Source organism: Indicator indicator, chromosome 15, assembly GCF_027791375.1.
Source record: "Indicator indicator isolate 239-I01 chromosome 15, UM_Iind_1.1, whole genome shotgun sequence".
In the NCBI taxonomy this organism is placed as follows: Eukaryota; Metazoa; Chordata; class Aves; order Piciformes; family Indicatoridae; genus Indicator; species Indicator indicator.
In genome coordinates, this window is record NC_072024.1 from 15,930,976 (window position 1) to 15,953,687 (window position 22,712).

A 22,712-nucleotide genomic window follows, 5' to 3' on the forward strand; every position below is an offset into this window, starting at 1 on the left:
GCACATCTATCTTCGAAAATGTGCCTGTATTATTCATTTTGACAGTGTCCCTTTAAGGCAAGGAATCACCTACTCACTGTGAGGCTCTCCACCAAGTATTGTACAACAGAAAATATAAACATCTAAAAAAGCTATTGAATACACAAATTATGTGTATGTTTGTAATACTTGGCTATATTTCATAAAGTAAAGAATTATGCATTTTTCAATAGCAAATATATTATAACATGGAGGTACTGGAGAGTAACTTAGTGCAAAGTCATGAGTGAAGTACCATGAATTGGAGAAGTAATTCTTGCAGTAGGAAATCTGATTTATAAAAGGACATTTTCATCATCTCAAAATATTCCAGATCTCATAAATCACCTTATAATATTTTTTTCTGGTATCTGCATTTCATTCCTAGACATATTATCAAACTAACATTTCTGTTAGGATTTCACTGATGCATAAGTATGGGAAATGTAGGTTTTGTTCTCTGAATAATACATAGCTAGTGTGAAACTTACGTTATACTTAATTCCTGTGATGATGACCTAATTAAATTATATCTTAAACTTACCTTGGGTTTGAATGCAATCAGTTTCAAAACCATTTCAACAGTGAACACTCCTGTGAAAACCATATTCATAATGTCCATTGCATCATTGAAGAGCTTAGACTGTCCATAGTGCTGTGAATGAAAAATACAATACTTTTAAACTAAAGACTTTAGAACACTAAGGGAAAGTAAGGCAGCCTAAGACAAAGCTGACCGGAAAGTATTTTCTAGCAGTGTTTATGATGCAGACCTATATAAATACAAGACTAGTTGAATGCCTTTGGTCAAAAATTGAATTCTTTAAATCTACTGTTCGTTTAGGCACTGAATAGAACACAACTTCCATTTCTCTGCATCCTAAGGGAACATCAAGAGCAATGGTTTTAAAAGGAAAAATGTTCCACCTCAAAACAGGAGCATTAGACAACTGCCATTTCCTAAGTTTTATATGCTAGGTTTTAAAATTACATAACCTTGTGTAATGCCTGCTTAGAAAGCATGCAGTATGTCAGTCACAGAAAAGCACACAGTGTGCAGAAGTGATATTTTTAAGAGGATATAATGTTTGCAAGTTTACTGAAAGAAGTAGAATGGTTTTATAAACTGAATTTGAACCATTCCTTTTCTTACTGAAATCTGAAATACTAAAGAAAATGACTACTTGGAAAAGTAGACAGGAGAAGTTGGTGGACGAACTGCATGCATAATATAGAAAAAGTTAAAACATGCAACAATACACACAGGTGTATCTATAGAGATACAGCTAATATATGTGAACGTGTTTCTGTGAGGTGTGCATTAACATACAAAGCAAGAGTTACATATAGTTTTTTAACTTTTGAAGAAGAAACAGACAAATGATAGCAGTATCATAGAATGGTTTGGGTTGAAAGAGACCTTTAAAGATCATCTAGTTCCAACCTCCTGCCACGGACAGGGACAACTTCATAGAATGGTTTGGATTAGAAGAGACCTTTAAAAGGTCATCTAGTTCAGTCCAAACAAATATGGAATACTACACAGACAAAACGAACACAGAGCAAGTACAGCACTTCACAGAAAGGTGAAGTAACACTTACAGGTACTGCCTAAAAAATTACATGAGATAAAAGAATCTAAGGGATTGAGAGAAATGTTTGCTAACAAAATTAGACTTTCCAGATTTTCTTGCATGTGGACAATCTTGGGAATGCACACATATAAATTAAATTACACTTCAAGTACAAAATAAAGCTCAAAGAACTTGATTAGGTTAGGAAGACCTTTACCAACATCAAGCTGGTATAAATGCTTTTACTTCAGAGAACTGATGAACAGTCTACAAGATGTCACGGAAGAGCACTTTGATTAGAGGGGGCATTTCTGCAAACTTCCTTTTATAAAAACCCCACAAACTGACAACATTAAAGGCATCCTATCACCCATATTCCTCTCTGCAATTTATGCCAACAGCTTCAAAGAGCTTCTGGTTTTCCTACCTGCATAGCCAAGCAAAGCGTGTTCAGCATGATGAGGACAAACATGATGTATTCAAATCCTGTAGAATTCACCACATACCAGAACTTGTACTGGTAAGGATTTTTTGGAATGTATCTCCGAAGAGGACGTGCCTTCAAGGCGTATTCCACACACTGACGCTGTAAAAGCAAATATACCAAAATTGTCAGGCTATAGCTAAAAATTAATCAACTGGTAATATAATTAGTAAGTGTAAACTGTTAAATATTTTTAAAAAACAGGCAGTCTATCTACTTGATGTAGGCTGTTTTTTTTTTAAATGTAGGTTTTTATTAAGGTTTATTATTTATGAGGAAGAGTCATTTAAGTGGTAATAAAGTAATCGAATGGCTTACCAATCAACACTTGGTTATTTGCAACTGGATCTAATCATATACACAGCCACATACAAAAAAAAATCAAACAATGTTCATGGAAATTTCTGAAGAGATTCCCCTTTATACAGTGTAGCAGTAAACTGTAGTACACCATAGGCTATGTGTGTATGTATATAGTATGACTGTTAATTCATCTGTAAGTCATGCTTTGACTATAGTAAATTTTCAGACATCAATGTAACTGCATCACGTAAAATCCCAGAGTCAGCAAAATAAATCCTGAAGAAGTATTATTCCTAATAGTTCAGTTAAATTGCCCAGCAAAATCGTGTCATATAGGTAGGAACACCATGGATTTATCTCCTGCCCTATTAGTGCCTGAAATCTTCCTGTAAGCTGGGCCTTCCACTTGTCTTTTGAAGAATGCCTACAAAATCTGACTGACAGGGCACAAAATGCAGAACTAATGCTGGCTAAGGTTTCAGGCTTAACTTTTCTAAAACGAAGTGTGCTACAGTTGGACAAGAGTACCTCAAAAATCACAACTAGTGACTGATGAGTTTCACAGCCAAATGATCCAACAGTAAAACGGGACAGATTTTTTACATTCAAATCCAACTATTTCCTGTGAATTTCAAATAAATGAGGAGCAAAGGGAAGAGCAGAACATTTTGAACACTTTCAGTCCAAACACTTTCAGACTACTCAGAACACAACATTTATTTTCTTGATTTGCAAAACCTACCTCTGTCTATAGAAAAGCTGGCAAGGGCTTAATTCTCCTTAATGTGACACCCACAAGTGAGACACTAAGAGGTTAACAATCTTATCATATGTTGGGTTTACAGAAGAAAACATAAAGTGACCTGAACACCAGTTGGCGGTATGTACTAGCTCAGTTTTTTTCACTAACATGTATTTGGTGCCCTCTTCTGACCCAAAGCAGAAAGGAAGCTCATCATTCATAAATATAAAAGAGTATTTTCAAAAGATAAGAGTTCATTGTTTAACCTGATTTTTGTCCAGCTCACAGTTCTTATACTCTTGTTCTCCCTGTTCTTGGAACGTAACAATCACAAAACCAACAAATATGTTCATCATAAAGAAAGCAATAATGATGATATAGATGATGAAAAAAATGGAGATCTCCACTCTATAGTTGTATACAGGTCCTACATTCTCGCCATTTGAATCAATGGCTTTGTATAGCAGCCTGAAAAACAAACAAAAATTTTATCTTTATTAGCATTAAAATGAAAGAAAACCAAAACAAAACAAAAAAAAAAAACACAGACTCAGAGGTAATGATTACAATAGTTTGTTGATTGTTTTTGTGGTTTTTAAACCCCCATCACATAAAGCTACTCTGCAAGACTCTTCTCATTTAGGGAAATAAGTGTCAATTCGCTCTTCCTGGGTTGCTCTGTGCCATGCAATACTCCCTGACTTTTTTAGTAAAAGTTTTACACAAAAGCCTAAAATTTTCATATTAGTATTATTTCAAGTGCATTGGTGGATAAACATCTAAAAGGATTACTTCCGTTAGAGCTAAATAACTCATTACAGCAACAGTAGCTGAAAAATTAGGAACCAAGCAATTTGTAAGAAGTTTGCCGTTTACAGATAGAGGTCAGTGAGGAAATGAAGGAAAAGTGCACAAATTCAGAAGGACAGTAAGGGGTTTATTTTCCTTCCTCCATTAGCAAGTTTTTACACCATCCCTGAAGTCTGCTTTGTTGCCCAAAAATGCCTGGTAGATGATAGAGAACTATTCTGAAAAACATAACTATCTTAATAACACTGAAAACATGTAGAGTTCACTCACGCTGGCCAGCCTTCAAAAGTAGATACTGTAAAAAGGGCCATCATAGCAGACAGAACATTATCAAAGTTGAAATCGCTGTTTTGCCAGACCCTCTCTTTGACCATTGGATTATCAACATCTCCATCTTTATAAACGATGTATATCCCTCTGTGGGAAAGAAAAACTGTCATTAGTGAAATAATGAATTAGCCTCAGTGTTACCCAATGCTCTATTCAAGAGTTCATTTCACTCCCTCCCTAAACTTGGTTTATTCCCTTGCTAACCTGTGATTTTGGTAGATTTAAGATGAATATTCCAATGGACATCAGCCTAAATGTCCTGACACATGCCTGACCATACCTGATACAGTTTAAATTATTTGGAATATAATGTCACATTCTCAGATCAAAGATGTTCTCACCGGCATTCCTCTGGATTCTGTTTTGCCTCATCAGTGCACCTGTAGAATTTTCCCTACACATAAAACAAAAAAAAAAAAAAGCCAAAATGCAGAATATGAAATATAAAAACATTTATACTATGATTGGTTCAGAATGGGACCAATCCAGTTTCAGCAGCAAGTCACCAAAAGTTCAACTCAGCTTTGCTTTCCTTGATGTAGTGTAAGTTCTGAGAATGTCCGCTTACCTTGAACAGCTGCACTCCAATACAAGCAAACATGAACTGCAGCAGAGTTGTAACAATCATGATATTACCAATAGTTCTAATAGCCACAAAGACACATTGAACAACATGCTGGAAAGGAAAAAAAAAAAAACCATATATTTTTCTTAATACAATTGCTGTTTAGCATCACAGAATATACACTTTAAAAGTCTATTTTATCTCAGATAATTTTTTAAATCACTATTTCTATGCTGTCAGTATTATACCTACTACCACAACGAAGCTTCTTCTCTAAATTCATCTGTAAGTTGACACAGATCCATCAACACCAACAGACTAAAAATTACATAAGCACTGTGGAAAGCCAATTACTATATTGTTCTGACGTGTTGGTTTCACAGCAAGTATTACAGTCAAAATCTGCTCTTTGTGGCATTGATGTTCTTCCACATAAAACCTGCTGTAACTGGGCAGAACCCAGCCTAGTAAGTCAAGAATCAGAAATTGTTTTTTATCTCATCCTGTGAACGAACTACTCTAAGCAATTTTTCTTGCACAGGACTAAAGAATCAGGCCAACAGAAATGTAATTTAAAAAATAAATACAATTACCTTAAGTCCTTTTGCTCTGTTTATTGCCCTTAGAGGCCTCAAGACTCTTAAAACTCTGAGGATCTTCACAACTGAGATAGCACTTGATCTAGGGGGGAAAAGCAGTAACTCTGTTACTCTTAAGGAAACTGATTTTATTACTAAGAGTTCTTGCCACTTCCTTTTTCATGAAGGTTCCGAAAAGTCCCAAGATATATATACAAGATTTTTTAAAGTATTTATTTTACTGATCCTTTGATACACTTTTCTAATGCTGCTAATCTCATAAATACCATAAGAATTATTTTGATTTCTGGATTAATTTGGGAATTAGCAGATGGAGATTAAAAGACCTCAAATGATTCTCATCCTATTTAAGTAGGACTGCATTTTGAGGAACAATAGCAGACAGCCTTTTAAAGAACATATTGTGAAACTGAAAGCTTGTGTAGTAGGTATTCTAGCCCAAGCAGAATACAAAGGGGGAAGCATCTAGCTGACACCCAGCCACTGCTCTTTTCCAAGCTACCAAGGGTTTAATGGATGACTTTAAATGAGGCAAAAATGCTCAGTGAAATCAATAAGCACCTTCAGACTATTTTTCTAATGTTTAGCCTGATCCAAACAACAACAACAAAATCTCTTCACTACCACTCATAGTCCTGATTAAGGTACAACTCCTTTTCCCTTCAAATACTGCTAAATTGTACATCTCAACAGTACAATGCTGAAAAGAGCAAGCTCACAGAATAAGATGGTAGATATGGCAATAGCAGAAAAGAGAGTATGTAAACCCCCTGAGGCTCCAGGAATTACTTGGTGTAGAACACAATCTCACAGTGCTCCTCCTTGTTCTCTTGGCAATAGCTGGAAGTAGTAATTTGTTTCCAACCCATATTAGCAATGAGTTACAACACACTGCTTTTTAACAGTACCTTTTACCAGTCCCAACCCTGAATACCGATAATGCACACCCACACACAATGGGGGGAAACAAAAGGAGCTGAAACTGATTTCAGTCTAAAACTCCAAAGCAAAAATAAATCATTCACATTATAAGCATAGTACTTACTGAATACCAAATGATACCAGAGAAACACCCACAACCAGCAAATCCAGCAAATTAAAATAATTCCTGCAGAAGGACCCTTTATGGAGGAATGCTCCAAACGCTGTCATCTAAAACCAGAATTGTTACACATTTAGTCTGTATTTCAATTTATTCAAATTCACATTTAGGCTGTTTACAAGACACTTGCCTAGAGTGTGAATGCATACAGTATTATCTCACTTTCTAAAAGTAGCTGAGATATAGAGCAGTCATACTATGTACATAAATTTTTTTGTTTGAATTACAGTAATTCTACTCAGGCAACACCGGCAAATGTGTTAATTGTTTCTGATGTCAATGAACATTATATTTTGTGTAAGAACTGATTTAGGCTGAGGTAATTAAACTGAACTGATTTGGCCTTTGTTAGAAAAATAACTACAAGAACTATAAAATTTCCATCTTAACTGAACTGTAAGGTCCAGGCTCCAACTCCTAATCATTCATAATATCTTAGAAACTGAAGGAGCCGAAAAGGTATCCTGTGAGTTGAATCTGGTGCAAGACCATCATGAGGCCATCATAAGGCAGCATTAGATGGCTGCTTGCCTTCAGCTCACAGGAGACATGATGTGATCATGTGTGGGTATCTTGGCATAACCTGGAAAAGCCCATAGAGTGTTTTGGATTATGTGCAGACAAGGGTCTCCAAGTTTTGCCAGTCTATGTGGAATATCAAACGTTATTCTCTATCATACCACATCTTCATTTTTTGCTTTCTGTGCCTCGAGTAAGATGACAGGAACACACAAAGTACATCCTGTGAAGGAACCTGCATGCATCATTTGCAGGTTTCATTAGGAGCCAGTGATAGAGGCTCTATTAATTAGAGCTGCACACAGAATCTGGGCAAATGTTCTCAGGTAACACACAAAGCTGAATTTGCCTCCTAAATATATGAATTAGGCTATTACCATAGTGGCAAGTAAGTATCATTTAAAAACGCACAGAGTAATCCAGCCAAGCCATTAAAAGAGCTGAATGGCTTGACTTCATAGATTTTATTGGGTTTTTCCACATTTATAGATTAATAAGACTGAAGCACTGAAAACAAACCATGGAATTAAAGTAGATACCTGTGAAAAATACCTAGTAGTTCAGGCACATGGATTCCAATTTCTTCAGCCTTCAGGTCCACTTAAAAAGATCTAAGTACTCTCAGGTACTTGTTTTCCACAGGTAAGAAAACGCAGTGCCAGTCAGAGAAGATGTGGTACTGACTGGCGATTTTAAACTCATTACTTCCTACTCTGTTCCTCCTTCCCCTTTGCAGCAGACTATCCTTTTTTCCAAGACTGTTCCATAATGTAGAATAGAGCTACTGTCAATGGGTGTCTCAGCCTATTGTGTCACTACTTATAGGCATTTTGCATGAAAATGCATCAGTGAAAGCTACCTACCTGCAAAGAAACAGACTACAAAACACACATTCTTCTCTGGAAGCCCTTCTTTCCTTATTCTCATGTAAAACTTCCTGTTGCAATCAAAACACTAATTGTTCCTCAAAACTAGAAGAATAAATATCCTAAAGCTTTCAAATATGCCATATGAGAGATATAATATAGTTGTATAGTAAAATTTCCAGTAAATTCCTAGCTTTTTTCCACTTTCAGCTGTACAGAGTATGGCTAAACTCATTAAAATCAGTGGGAGCTGAAGACTAAAATAATCCTGAATATCAAATTTGCATCTCTCCACAAATATTCATTTACATTGTAGTATTTTATCAGCAGCACACAAAATGTGATGTAAAGACTCCCACAATGGTAAAGAATAATTCACCTAAAAATACAGGTGAAGTATGCATCTCCCCATCTTTATACGGTGACTCATATTTCAGTCACCACAAACATCCCAGTAAATGCATTCAGCTAAAACTCTCTACAGTGAATCATTCTGCTCTTTGCGTAAATCAAGACCAAAGCAAAGTCTTGAGCTGATCTGAGGTGGCAGGTCTGTCAAAAAGCCTTCAGCAGAGCAGATGCTGCAGGACACTGAGCTGAGTGCCTGGGGCACTCCACCAGAGCTGCTTCTTTTCTCCTGCCCGTACTTCCATACCAGTGAGGACCAGTCTAAAAGGTGAGGGATTAGCACAGCTGGGGCAAGGTAAAAAGCACAAGACCCTAACCTGACCTTTGCTCTGTTTTCACATCTCTGAAGAACCACAAAAAGGATGATAAACTGGATTTCAGCCCATGTAGGGAATACATAGGAGAATTCTTCAGTGCTTTAACTGCTCTTGGAGTTTTTGATATTCATATCCACATATCAACACCATGTAATGCAAAAATCTTCATGTCTGCAAAGCAGTCACTAAGATAGAGTCCAGGGAGACTCCTCACACACTGAGAGTTATTCTGGTTTATAGCTTGGAAGTTTTTTTTTATTTTTTTAGTTTCTTCACTGCAGCTGATCATTTCTTGTTATCCTAATTTCAGTTTCATGTACTTTTTGCCTGGAAATTTAGGAATTATATCATTTCTGCAGGTCTAGTCTTGAATTTACTCCCTGCAGAACACATACAGCTTCTGTACAACTGAAGATACTGTGGAAAGCACAATGCAAAACCCAGCACAGAAGACATGGAGAACTCCAGCCATAAGCAAGCAAAGCCAGTGTCTGAGACATGTTAGCAAAGCAGGCACTGTATACATATGACTGTCATGTTCTGGCTGTCCATTACATTTTCTATGGTAGAATTTATTTTCTTTTATAAATACATACAAGCGCACTGCACAGCAGAGTTTCCTGGAGAAAGTGGAGTCAGGAAAATCCACATTTCTGATTATGATGGGGCTTTCTTGTTTCTTTGCAATATTATACAATGACAGATTTCAGAAGCTCAAGTTGCAGACCTTCCTACAACCCTTGAATAACTGTTGAGTAGTTCAGTGTCAAGACCTCCTGCAGTTAGTAGGAACGCTGGTTTTCTTAACACGTTCAGTTATGCCTCCGTGCCACGGTTTGTAATTCCTCTGTCTCCTACAGAAACACATTTGGGGCTGCAGGAGCTCTACAGCCTGCTGCTTAGAACACATGGAAGTTTACCAACTCTCTTTAGCCACAGATACGGTGGTAACATTTTGTATGGCTTCTCAAATTCAGAGCTAGGCACCAGTTTGAGCTAATGCTGCAGTTCTCAACTGCTTCATTCTTTCCTTTAGTCTGGCCTGTCTCTAGCAGTGAAGAACAAATTTGATATTTATTTCAGAATGCTACAAATATTATATGAGGAATCAACTCTATAGCAAGCTCCCCATTGCTGAAAATGAGGGGGGAAAAAAAGGAAAAAAAAAAAGGATAAACAAAAGTCTGGGAGAATATTTGCAAGCATAAAAGTAGTCCTATTACTGACAGTACAGCTTATCTTGTAAACAGCCCAAATAGTGCAACAATTAGTATCAATCAAACCACATTGTGAAGAGTATGCACAGCAGTATGAGCAAAAGCTGGGAGAAGAGATTTTGTTAAGCATTATTCTCAACTGGGAATGCAAAGTTTATGTACAGATTCTCAGTGTACCAAAAAGAGTATAGGTCAGGGTTACTCAACCAAAATTTCTTGGTGAATATGCACAGCAAGAAGCTTTTAGGACTCATGTGTAAACATTGGAAAATATATTTCACAAATTCCCACCAAAATTTTTATTTCGTTGCTCAGTATTTTTCACATGTGAATCTAATTCTCAGTTGATGGCTTCTCTGCCAGTGTAAGCTTCATACATTTAAAATCTGAGTAACCCCAACAGATAAATCAGTACACAAACTATACATTAAAAAGCCAATTTTTGATTCATGCATGGGTAATACATTTAAGCAAGCATGTTTATGCCTTTCTTCTATTTAAATGTATGCCCAAGATAAATGCAAAGTGTCTTAGTATGTAGATAGATAAATGCAAGATATCTTGCAAGTCCTATTGCAAGAAAATAGTTATCTACTATTTTAACTCTGTGAATACAGTTCAGCAGAAGAAATGAGAAATTACATGCTGCCTCCTTAGAAGACTGATTATCTCTTTTGGAAATGCCACCAGAGCAAGGAGAAGGAAAAGCTCATGCGCAGTGAATTATTTTTCCCTTTTCTGACAACTCTAAGTTTAAAAAGGGTAAAAAATGAATTATTAAATTGATGTAATGATAAAAACTGAGCTTCTTCATGCACTCAATGATAAAAATAACCAATCAAAACTATGAGGAACTATCAAATAAAAAATCCTCTGGTTTAAAAAAAGTTTAGCTTTGATCGCGTAGAGAAAAGGCGAAGAACACTTCAAGTGCCTTTTCTTGGCAGATGACACACAAGGAAAATCCTTTTAAACAAACTTCCTTTAAAAACCTGTTACCTTCAAAATGATCTCAAATGTAAACATACTAGTGAAGACATAATCTGCATACCCTAGGATCTGGAAGGTAAACAAAAAGTTACAAACATTATTGCTAAAGCTGCTTTTGAGCTAACAAGGATCAATTAACAATGCATTACCTTTAACAGGATTTCAACAGTAAAGATGGCTGTGAAAGCATAGTCAAAGTAACCAAGTATCTGCAAGGTATAATATGTGCCACAGTAAGAAATTAATCTATTAATATATCTTTACAATTTAGACCACATGCACAACAACAACTGAATTAATCTAAAGCAGATAGATAGGGAATTTAGACCAAGTAATTTACAATTCCAACTACTGCCCAACCGTTTTTATTAACTTCATAATGTACCAGATGTCACTGTGCTTAGATATTAGATTTCACCCCTAAAGAGTTAACAGGACCCAATAAGGAGCACTTTCTTTCAATCCAGACTTTCATCTACCAGCTTTCACAGGTACTTTCTTCAGGCCTTTAGCAGAAATACAGACTCGTACACAAAGAATAAATACTTAATAATAATAAGTCCGTTTTTTAACCAAAATGTTGTATCAAAAAAATAAAACTTCAATGGATGCACATCATTCTATATTCTGCTACATTATATTGTTCTTGTGTAGACTCAGAGTTAGACAAAGCAATTAAATAATCTAAAATCAGCACTACAACTCTTTTTTTCCTCAGACTTGGAAAATTGAGCAGTGATTTATTTGTAGGAAATCGAGAAGAATCCACAACAGTTGCACAGTGATAGGCAAACTTTTAAAAGATTATGGATGTCACATTGACCTCACTGCTGTTGATGGGACAGTTGCCATACATGTCTGTACAACCACAATGTCACCCTCTCAGTTGGGCCATATCCTTAGCACCTCATTTAGCAATCAACACGCAATGCAGTAGGTCACTAGTCTAGTTTCAAGGATCCTGCAATCCATCTAGCAAACAGCTGTGCACAGAAACATGCTGCCTGCACTTCAGCCACTGAAAAAATGGGAAGGAGAAATAAAACAACACACGAAAGACAAAGTGTTCCTATTAGATCATATAAAAGGAAATAATTGTTTTCTCCATGCTCAGTTGGAAATCACATCCTTCTGGCCCCTGCTGTGGCTGAAAAAATAGGCAAACGTTAAAGCTATTCAACCAAGATTAATCAGTAAGGAATTAATTCTAGAGTTAAAAACTCAAAATCTGTAAACTTTCATTCCCTTGCTGAGCATGATCATTCAAGTAATAACGAGGAAACACGCGCAGGCCTGGTGCATTTGTTCATATTACAAGAGGGCAATGTCTTCTTAAAATGACTCACACATTTTACCTGTGGCCCAAACAGGAATAATCTTTTCAGTTACCACCACTCTCCAGTTACATTTTTCTCATACTCCTCTAGTTACAAAAACAATGATCAGCCCTTCAAGCCATTTCTACAATAACAATTTCAGTATTTCCCACCAGGTCTCTTTTTCTTATCCATTAATATGATTTATTCATAAGATTAGACTTGTCCAGTTTTATAGCTATGGGAAGCACACAGCTCTACTGAATAGTACATGAGGAGTGCCTTTGTTCTATGACCTCTTTTCACCTTTCAAGAAAGTTTCAGCTTTGAGTTTTGCAAATGTCACTGAAAAAATGTTCAGAGAATGTCCGCAGCCAAAAGAGTACTTTCAGAGGCTGCATCTACTCTAGGAAGAAACAGAGGGACACAACTACTGACCTTGTAGACCCATCTTTCCCGTAAGAGGTGGAAGAATTTCTCTAACTCTGTGGTTTATATCTAAGACAGAAGAGACCTGGAAGTTCTGTCAAATATCCCAAAGTCCCACAGACTATTATTAAGTCACATGATGCCAGTTATTTCGTATGTAATCTAGAGCACACACAGCTCCCATAAAAAAGGGGAGGCTTGCTTCACCACTAATACAAGTGCAGTAAGTGTGAGACAAACATTAGTGGCCAAAAGATTAATTGTGCATATGAGTCTTCTACTATACTACGAACTTCAAACGGAAGATTCAGGAATTTGGCTTAGGAGATATACAGGTGTTTACTCACCACATACACTACCCTTTTATTGAATAGAAGCATTTCCGAATTTAATATTCTAATAACTCTTTTGTTTCTAAAAGTATATCCAAAAAACCCATGCAGAAATTCTGCAGTTTTGACATTTGTATATAGGCTGAAATGGCATTTGACTTTACATCAAGAGAAGTGCTGGACATGCTCTGATCTTGGCTTTACACGTGAGTTTAGAAAAAAAGTGAAACTTGTTTGGTTTCTGATATGGCCAGTCGGGAATCCAAGGACCTTCAAGTCTAGAGTGGTGGTACTCAAACTCATTAGTAGCCACAGATATTTATTTGAAAGAAGAGGTAATATCCTTACAAATCCGTACACTCAATAGCACACTGATACTCTGAGTTTCCCAAGACCATATAATAGAGCCAATGAAGGAGATGAGGTCATAGTCTACTCCAAACACGTTATAAACAGTGAAAACTCTCAATGACATTTTAAATCAGTGCCAAACAGAGACACCACAAGTGATTCAGGAAGTGTTCATCAAGTACACCAGCTGAAAATCATGAAAAGAATATTAAAACTATAAAGATTATGTTCAGCTTGCACTTTTTTAATTCTGATATATTTATAGCCAAAGAAAAAACATAATATACGTAGTAAGTGGTTCTAATACCTATGAGTTCCTTGTCTTTAAAGATTTATGGGTTTTCTTTTTAAGCAAAAAAAAAAATAAACAATACAAATACATGAAAATACAAATGAAAAAGTGAAAGAAAAATTTCTGAACTTGAAAATTAAAAATCAGGCACTATTCCCAAATGGTTGTTATCCTGTGAGGCTATAATTATCTTCAGACATAAAAATGAAGGGCTTACATTATTTCGAAAAGAGTGGCTGCGAATTGGATCTTCTGCTGCTAGGGAAACACTGCTCAGCATGATGAAGACAAGAATGAGATTGGTAAAGATGTGGTGATTGATGAGTCTGTGGCATCCCACTCGAATTCTAAAGAAGAGACACAAAAATACATCATGTGTGGAAATAGAAACCAGCAGATGGCTAATACATAGTATTTTCTATTACTCTGCCAACAGTGACAGAACAGTGCAACTATCAGCAGCTAAAAGCCATGCAAATAACAGAATCACAGAATTGTTTGCTTGGAAGAGACCTCCAAGATCATCAAGTCCAACCTTCAACCCAACACCACCATAGCCACTAACCCCCAGGTGACACGGCCACACATTTCTTGAACACTTCCAGGGATGGTGACTCCACCACCTCCCTCAGCAGCCTGTTGCAATGCCTGATCACTCTTGCAGCAAAGAAATTGTTCCCAATCTCCAACCTAACCCTCCTCTGGCACAATTTCAGGTCACTTCTTCTCATTCTGTCACCTGATATTACAGAGAAGAGCCTAACTCCCACCTCACTCCAACCTTCTCTCAGAGAACTGTAGAGAGCAATGAGGTCTGCCCTCAGCCTTCTCTTCTCCAGACAAAAACAACCCCAGGTCCCTCAGCTGCTCCTCACCATGGACCCCCACACTCCATAAGTCATGATAAATTAATGACAACAAGAATAAAAAATAAAAATGCTCAAGCTATTGCTCTAATTTCTAAAAATGCAAATAAATTACAAATCCAAACCAAGTAGCAAAGAGTCACTTATCAAAAGAATCTCAGAGAGGCTTTCCAAGCTCCTGCTGATTTGCAGTGGGTTATGAATGCCACTACAGGTTCCAGTGCTTGTACCACCGAGCACATACAGAGGCCAATGTCCAAAGGACCAACACTAGATAGTAAGTCACTTCAGACCCCCAGTTTGATTTGCTTCTTATTAAAATTGTCAAAAATACTCATTTGGCAAGATGTGATCAGAGTTGCCTATGATCCTTACAGAATTACAGGACAAGTGGGTGCTGAAGGCTACACAGCTACTGAGTTTCAGCCATATAACATGAAGTGGAACTGTACACACATGCTTAGCCACTGAGCCCATGGTCATTACAAACTCTACTGAGCACCTTGGTGAGTAGGTCACAGGTTAAATCGGCAAAAAGGCAGGATCAAGTTTGTAACTGACTAATGCTGAAGACTGAGCAGTGAGGGATCCCAACTGCCCCCAAAATCCAACTATTATTGCTCTTGATTTTTTCAAATAACTTGTCTTTATCTTCAACATTTGCTTGTATCTGCAAAAATGTCATTACCTTAAGAGGAATATCTATCTATCTATCTATCTATCTATCTATCTATCTATCTATCTATCTATCTATCTATCTATCTATAAAATATCTTTTTTTAATATATATATATATAAAAATATATTATTATATACATATATATAATCTATATCCTTTCTCCTTTTCTCTTTTTCCTCTCATTTTCTTTTCTCCTTCCTCACCTGTATTGCTCCACAAAGGCTACTAGGTATCCTGTCTAATGTAGAAATGTTCAGATCTTATGTCACAGCTTTTATATCCAGTAACTAATGTATTAAACAGCTAATATATATTCATCAGTGCTGTTCAGAGACATGCAAGCCTGACAGACTATATGGACAAAACATGATTATCTTCAATAGTAAACAGTAAATTAATATATATTTCAAATTATTTTTATTAACCAAGTCCTCCAGAAAATGTTAGGAGAGAAGCCAGCCTCTCTCCTGTTGGAAATACTGAAGGTTCTATTCCTAGTCTCACTGAAAAGAGGACTGTTCCTTCACTGATAAATCTTGTTGGACTAAACCAGTATTTTTCAAAATTTTATTTACGGGTTGGTGCTGCTGAAAATGAAGAAGGCACTCCCTTCAGGGATCGGTGTTATCTTCTCCTTCATGTTTAGCTCTGATATTCTACGGGGACGTGGGCCTGCTGGTACCTCTGGTTCATCCTCCTCATCTTCTTCATCTTCACCTACTTTAAATTAAACAAGTTTTTTTTATTATGAAGTGAAAAGCATTGAGATTTTGCTCATAATAATATAAAAATGTGGCTTGTATTAACATATATATGGTTTACAGAAAATACTTATACATAGCATGGCTTTAAAAATCCATGAATCAACATGTGAAGATCCATATAGTTGTTACAAGCCTATATACACATTTACATGCACATATGGGTGTGTGCTGAAGTGTCGTGAGTGGCTCTGACTAGCCTCATGTGGGGATATCCTGGGGCATGGGCTCTGAAGCCCCACTCATAACTCAGCCCATGACCATCAGCCCATGCTTGCACGGTGTTGCAGCAGTGCTGAGCCTTGTGCACGGGCTGAGCACTGACAGCTCAAAAGGTAGGGTGGATTTCTGCAACAGGCATCCCGACAAATAAGACAGACTGATTTGCAGATGAGTGTGTTCACTGAACTGGAAGAAACTAAGACAAAATTGAGTGAATGTTATCAGCCCTAAAATGTCCCTTTTTTGCCAAACATTTCAGGAGAGTTAAGAATTTGCTCTCACATCCAGACAGCAATATCACAGCAGTCTTCAGGCTCACGGTATTAACTCTCTCATATGTTGTTTGGGAAGCTGCAGGAAAAGATAATACTTTGCAGCTTACAAGTCCATTTATCCACCGATAACAACTTCAAAGGAATTGACTCTGTATTCAGCAGGAACAAACTTATATTTTGGCAAACAAGCTTAAATGTGTTTGTCTTCTGGCTGGTATTCACATACCTGGTACATCACAGGGTGGGTAGGGATCCTTATCCTCATCTTCTCCTTCTCCATATTCAGCAATTGTTACCTTCAGCAATAAAAGGGATGGACAACAAGAAAAATAAATTTAAATATAGATCAGAGTATAAAGTTCAATGGAAAGTAAACCAAATAAGCTTCTGATGATAGGGAAAAGATCCTTATGCTTAGTTTGAGTTTTCTGAAACAGAGTAACTGAGAACAGAGGAGAGCTGACAGTGTAACACGTATTTTAAAACATTATTCTTCTGTAGTATCCACATCCTTCTGGCTGCATAAATCACAATGACAATATAACCAACAGATTTTGAAAAAAAATACTAAAAGTTTATCATTCACTAATCTCTGCCATTCATTTTTCTGACATTAATTACTTCATGCTCTAAGAGCTTCTCTTGTCAGGATATCCTGAAACCAAAAGGATTTTTTGGATTAAGAGATTCTTTGGGGATGCAAAGCATCAGAACTATGTTTCCATGGTCTGGAAAAGAATGTAAGAATGATGGGTTCATAAATGAAATTGTACAACGCACAGCAGCCTTGAAAAGCACTCCCTATCAAAATTAGTAAAACTGCTTCTTAGAAAAGAGAATTTTTAGAATAAACACCTTACTATCCTTGGGCTTTTTCTGGTCACCTTCTGACTTCTCAGTTTTTTTATTTTCCAGGCTCTCTTTCCTACAAAACAACACAAGAACAGTTACAAAGCACATCATGAAAAAAGAAGATTTTAAGTGAACTATCCCAGTCTATGAAAAGAGCATACCACAAAACATACAGTAAAATACTTTAAATTATTTGCATAACCGCAGGTGTCAAGAGCAATAAAATCCATTGCATTTGAATGCAATGATCCATTTAAAATATTATCATTTTGAATATAATTCCAGGAGCTAATCTCTAAAACTTTCAATGCATGACCATTACTCCTTTCTGAAGGGATAAACTGTGCCCTTGGACTCATACAAACAACTTGCATTGACTTCAATAGGTCTGCACTGGTTTCAAAGGAAGGTTTTCTTCTTGTCTATATAAGGCCTAGAGAACTGATTCCATGGGGAGCTGCGCACTGGCAACAACAGACACATTCTTGTTCTAATTGTGCAATAAATCCTACAGTATTTAAATATTAGTTGTCTTATCATTATGTCCTTAATTGACCCTATTCTCCTCATTACTGCCTAGCTTCTATCTAAAAATCATACTCATTGGACCTTACTATAATGTCTAGGTAAACTCTCATGTTTTTCATGAGACATTTTTTTTAAATGGTAAAGACATTTAGACAAAGAAAATCCTTCTGAAATAACGCAGTACCCTCTTCCTTCCCCCTCCTGCTTATTCACCATGCTCATGCTATTTTACCTCGCATTCTTTTTCCTCTCCTTTTCTTCAGCTTCTTCTTTCTGAGCTGTATTTAGACTTTCAGCATCTGCCAAGTTATCCACAGCAATGGCCAAGAAGACATTTAGCAAGATATCTATTTCAAATAATTTTAAGGACATTATGCCTTACTGTACTCGTCTGGTTTATCATCAACATAAACACTGACAATGTGACAGATACAAAACACATGTTCCCAACCTAGGGCATAGAGATTTGAGATGCTGCAGTGTAGTGCAAGTAAGACGCATTTAACGACCTAGATTAATACTGGGTGGAAAATGAGATCCATTAGGGTCACTGAATTCAAATGGCAAAATAAAGACATTCAAAAAATAAATTTAATTCAACTTTCAAACATGAAACATTGCCTATTAGAAGTGAAGACAGGTCAGGCATTTTAAAAAAATCATTTTTATAATGCACTCTCTCCTGTATCAACAGCAATTTATACCAAATTCTGTGCTTCTGTCCATATCAGTTAAACACAAATACTGATACAAGTACTGTAGAATGGCTTTGCTCTTTTATCACCTCTTGACCTTTTAAAATTTTCTGAGAATGACACTAGCTTCTGGTGCTGCATGGGGTCAAGGAAGTATTTCCACTGAAGGGAGGGAAGGGGAATACTTCAGACTTAATCCTAACTGACTCAACGTTTCTCCTTACAGATCTTCTCCCATCCGGTCCCTGCACCATCACTGGCTCCACAGTCTGCATGTGTCAGAGTTCACAGGGCTATACCAAGCTTTAAAAGGATGAAAGGAAAATTACTGCCTTGAAGATCAGATGACATCCATGCATTTTCAGAGGGAGAGATGTCAAAGAGTGACAAGCAGGTAGAATAGGGATGTTTTCCCACTGAAGAGGGAGTCGAAAATTCTCCGGTTTCTGCCATTGCAGTGGGTGGAGATGGAGCTGTAGATCACTGAGGTCTCATTCATTAGAGAACAGGTGTACAAAGAAGAATCTATTTAAAGGACTTGGCACATGCAGAAAGCACTTACATGTCCATTGTGATTTACTCCCTCCGAGAGAAATTCTGTGTATGTACCCTGACACACAACCCCATTTAGAAATCTTTCCAGTGAGTGCAAAGGATACAGTTACCACAGATGAAGAGGATAATAAAATATATACAGACTATCATGCCTGACGATGATGGGCCACCATATGCCATTATGCCATCATACATAACAGCATTCCAGTCTTCACCTGTTAGAATCTGAGAAGGGGATATATTATTAGTAACTCAACAACAAAAAGCCCACGATACACAATACAGCCAACCCTCTGCACACATATAGCAAACCCACCATCTTTCCATGCATTATTTTAAAATTTCCAATTAAATAAGCATCTCCTGAAAGATCAGGCTTAACTCTACTAGCTTTTGTTTTATGCTACACATTTACATCACTGAACTTCAAAGGCAAAAATAATAAAAATGAAGCCTATAATTTTATTGATTTCAGCATGCAAAAGTAAAAGCCCTGGTTTGCAGTAATGTCACACGTGTAGTAATGCCTGCAAATGCTCATCACTCTTGAAAATCAAGTTAGTATAAGTTTTAAGGCACTGTTTTTTTAAATAGCAGCCAAAAAAAAAAAAAAATCTTTTCTAGTGTGTGCTACTTGTTAGTGCTGCAAACTGGTCTACCCAGTTTCAATTTTAAACATGACTGGCCACCTGAATTTTGTAATGAACGTATTCCTCGCATACAGTTCTGCTGTAGCTTTTGAGTTGGTAGCTATTACAAACTGAATGGAGCTCAGTGCTCCAGGAGAATTACATTATTTTCTTATTGGCTATTGTTTCATTTTTTATTGTTTCCTTTGAAAATGAGGCAGCCTAAAATCTGAATAAAACCCAAGTCAGCTGAGTTTGAAAGTACAGCCTTAATTTTTTTCTAAGGGGTAATGTCATGCCATATGTAGGCATTTAAGAAAATTTCCTTATGTCAAAGTTCCATGGAAAGGTGTTTTTTGTTGTGGGTTGTTTTTTGGGGTTTGTTTTTTTGTTTTTGTTTTTTTTTGCTTCCTCTGGGCACCCTTCTGATGCAACTTCTAACAAAGAAATAGAAAGCTGACATAAACTTGAGTCTTGCAGAGTCAGCTTTAACCACTCTCATAAAACATCTGAAACCAAACATTGTGGTAATATGCCAAACTGAATTTGAAAATGGCTAGAAAATTTAAACCAATTAGCCTAATTACAGCATCCAAATTGAAACAAAAAAAAACCAAAAATCATAAAATAGCGAAAAGTAAACTGTAAGTATGGTCCTATCTTTTCACAAGTAACAGTCAAGTTCTTTTCCAATTTTAATATGCTTGACAATGTCTCTTAAAAGAAATTCATGCTTATTTTTACATTATAGTAGGTGATATAACCAATACACAAGCATGAACTCTTAGAATGCTTCTCATGTTTTCCTACTTGGGAATAGCTGAACTTTTATATAGCTAATAAAATAAAATTAAATAAAACTATTTATTAAAATAAAAATAACATTCCACTTTTTTCTAGTCATGGATTTGATGGACAAAGGAGATTTAATTTTGTGAAGTAATATGACAGCTGTGTTGCATAGATAGATCAAATAAGACACAAAACAAATGGTATAAATGGTGCAGAGTTTCCAGACTACTGAAATTAATGAGAAGAATGCTACTTAAAGTAAACTGAATAAATAGTATTTGTGACTTCATTTTCAGGCAACATGACAACTTAAACAGTTTTGCTGATCATCAAAGGTAAAATGTTTCATACGGGATGAAAGAAAGTTACCTGGAATACAGTTAAAAGAGCTTGTGGAAAATTATCGAAGGTGCTCCGTTTTGTTTGAGTTTCATCAAAATTAAATTTGCCTCCAAACAGCTGCATTCCAAGCAACGAGAAGATTATGATGAAGAGGAAAAGCAGAAGCAACAGTGAAGCAATGGACTTCATTGAGTTTAACAAGGATGCTACCAAGTTGCTCAGGGATGCCCAGTGCCTATAAATTAAAATGCGTGTGTTAACACACACCAAAAAACCCCAAACAAAACAGTAAAAGAGCAGTGCATGATGAAGTATTACAAAAAAATAACTGCTGATCACCCTTCTGCTATCCCTAAAGTTAGCAGTATCAGTTAATCTTACCTTGTTACTTTAAAAATACGCAGGAGACGAACACAGCGAAACACTGAAATTCCAAGGGGTGACATAATTTCCAACTCCACCAAAATGGTTTCAACAATGCCACCACAAACAACGAAGCAATCAAAGCGGTTAAAAAGAGAAACAAAATAAGCCTGTAGGCCCAAGCTGTACATCTTTACTAACATTTCACAGGTGAATAAAGCCAGAAGAACTTTATTTGCGATATCTGGAACAAAAGATTTAGAAGAAGAAAAAAAAAAAAGAAAGGAAAAAGACATGCCTGAGTTATCTCATAGTTTTCATTTCTATTTTAACATATTAGTGCTATAATTTCTATACTAGCTCACAGCCTTTTGCTCACAAAGGAAGTATTGGGTTTTCACATTGGACTATACTGGATGCCTAAGAAGCAAAAGTTACACAAGGATGTAAAGCTTCCTGCTACCTATAAACTACTTATCTTCCCAATCTGTTCTGCGGTTCATGGCTACTTGGCTCACAGCTTGAGTCCACACTACAGCTTAAGCAACACAGCCCACAGCATGTTCTGCTGTGCCAGTTTCTATTTCCTTCCTCAGCTTTCAAGCATGATTTAACAATAGAAGAACAGGCATTTACAATTTAGTATTGTCAGCTTTTTGCTAGTATAGAGTTAGGCTGTGCTACAGTCATGGAAATCAGACACATTCAGCCATTTCTTGCATCTCTCCCTTTACCTGGGCTGAACATCCTTCAGGAAAGCAAACAACCAAATAGCAAAGTATAAAAGTAGCCCCTGACGGAATGCAAGTATCCGTAGTCAAAACAGGATAAAGAATTTTTGATTGTACCTTGGATCTGGGTCAGCCAGTCAGGTTGATTATAGTGCTCCGATGAGATAGTTAACGTGTTCAGAAAGACCAAGACAATAACAAGCCAATAAAATGTGACAGATTTTACTGCAGCTCTACATTTTCTTCGATTAAATCGATTCCAGCGACGCCAGCGTCGACTGAAAGTTCAAAGAAAACAAATTTTTTATTATTATAAAGAAAATATATATGGACTTAAGGAGAGTTTATTCTCTGTAGAAAACATCGTGCAAGTATCCATATGTGAGCAGGTGTATTTTTATAAATACACACACAATACTTCAGAGAGTTGTGTAAATTCTTACCAGTTGCAGATTAGGGGTTTGTTATTCCTCTCTTTTAGGCTTCGTTAGAGATTTTTAAATGTAAACCACAACTTTTGGAGACTCTAATTGCCTGATAAATAATTACATTAAGTTACATTTAACATTTTATTGAGCAACAAGATAGAAAAATCTTCCCAGGTCCCATACACTTGTGGATTCACGAGTGAAGGTATTAGCTTAGCTGTGGACTTAAAAAACTGGATTCAATTTCATTGCATCATTTCTGGGAATTTTAGTAAACCAATTGGTCTCCCTTGGTTGAATTCCCATTTGTGAAACAGGAAGAAAATCTCTTCCTGTGACCCAGCAATATAAGGATTAGGAAGCACTTAATACCTAAAAGAAAGGCATATAAAATTCACACACCCAGAACTACAGCTGTGGATTTGAATAA

The 22,712-nt window shown here is 36.5% G+C and overlaps 1 protein-coding gene across 1 annotated transcript in view; it reads right to left on the reverse strand.

Moving 5' to 3' along the window:
- The window catches only part of CACNA1D (calcium voltage-gated channel subunit alpha1 D), a 185,011-nt gene that overhangs the window by 52,257 nt on the left and 110,042 nt on the right, over nt 1-22,712 (reverse strand). The window contains exons 12-29 of the mRNA XM_054387621.1: nt 21,972-22,132; nt 21,142-21,367; nt 20,788-20,995; nt 19,102-19,222; nt 17,980-18,094; nt 17,223-17,292; nt 16,594-16,663; nt 15,685-15,829; nt 13,782-13,911; nt 10,994-11,053; nt 6,471-6,577; nt 5,420-5,507; nt 4,830-4,937; nt 4,603-4,655; nt 4,202-4,348; nt 3,388-3,589; nt 2,020-2,178; nt 563-673 (exon numbers count right to left, since the gene is read on the reverse strand). Coding sequence (XP_054243596.1) covers nt 563-673; nt 2,020-2,178; nt 3,388-3,589; nt 4,202-4,348; nt 4,603-4,655; nt 4,830-4,937; nt 5,420-5,507; nt 6,471-6,577; nt 10,994-11,053; nt 13,782-13,911; nt 15,685-15,829; nt 16,594-16,663; nt 17,223-17,292; nt 17,980-18,094; nt 19,102-19,222; nt 20,788-20,995; nt 21,142-21,367; nt 21,972-22,132 — 2,281 coding nt within the window. The remainder of the gene's footprint in view (nt 1-562; nt 674-2,019; nt 2,179-3,387; nt 3,590-4,201; nt 4,349-4,602; nt 4,656-4,829; nt 4,938-5,419; nt 5,508-6,470; nt 6,578-10,993; nt 11,054-13,781; nt 13,912-15,684; nt 15,830-16,593; nt 16,664-17,222; nt 17,293-17,979; nt 18,095-19,101; nt 19,223-20,787; nt 20,996-21,141; nt 21,368-21,971; nt 22,133-22,712) is intronic.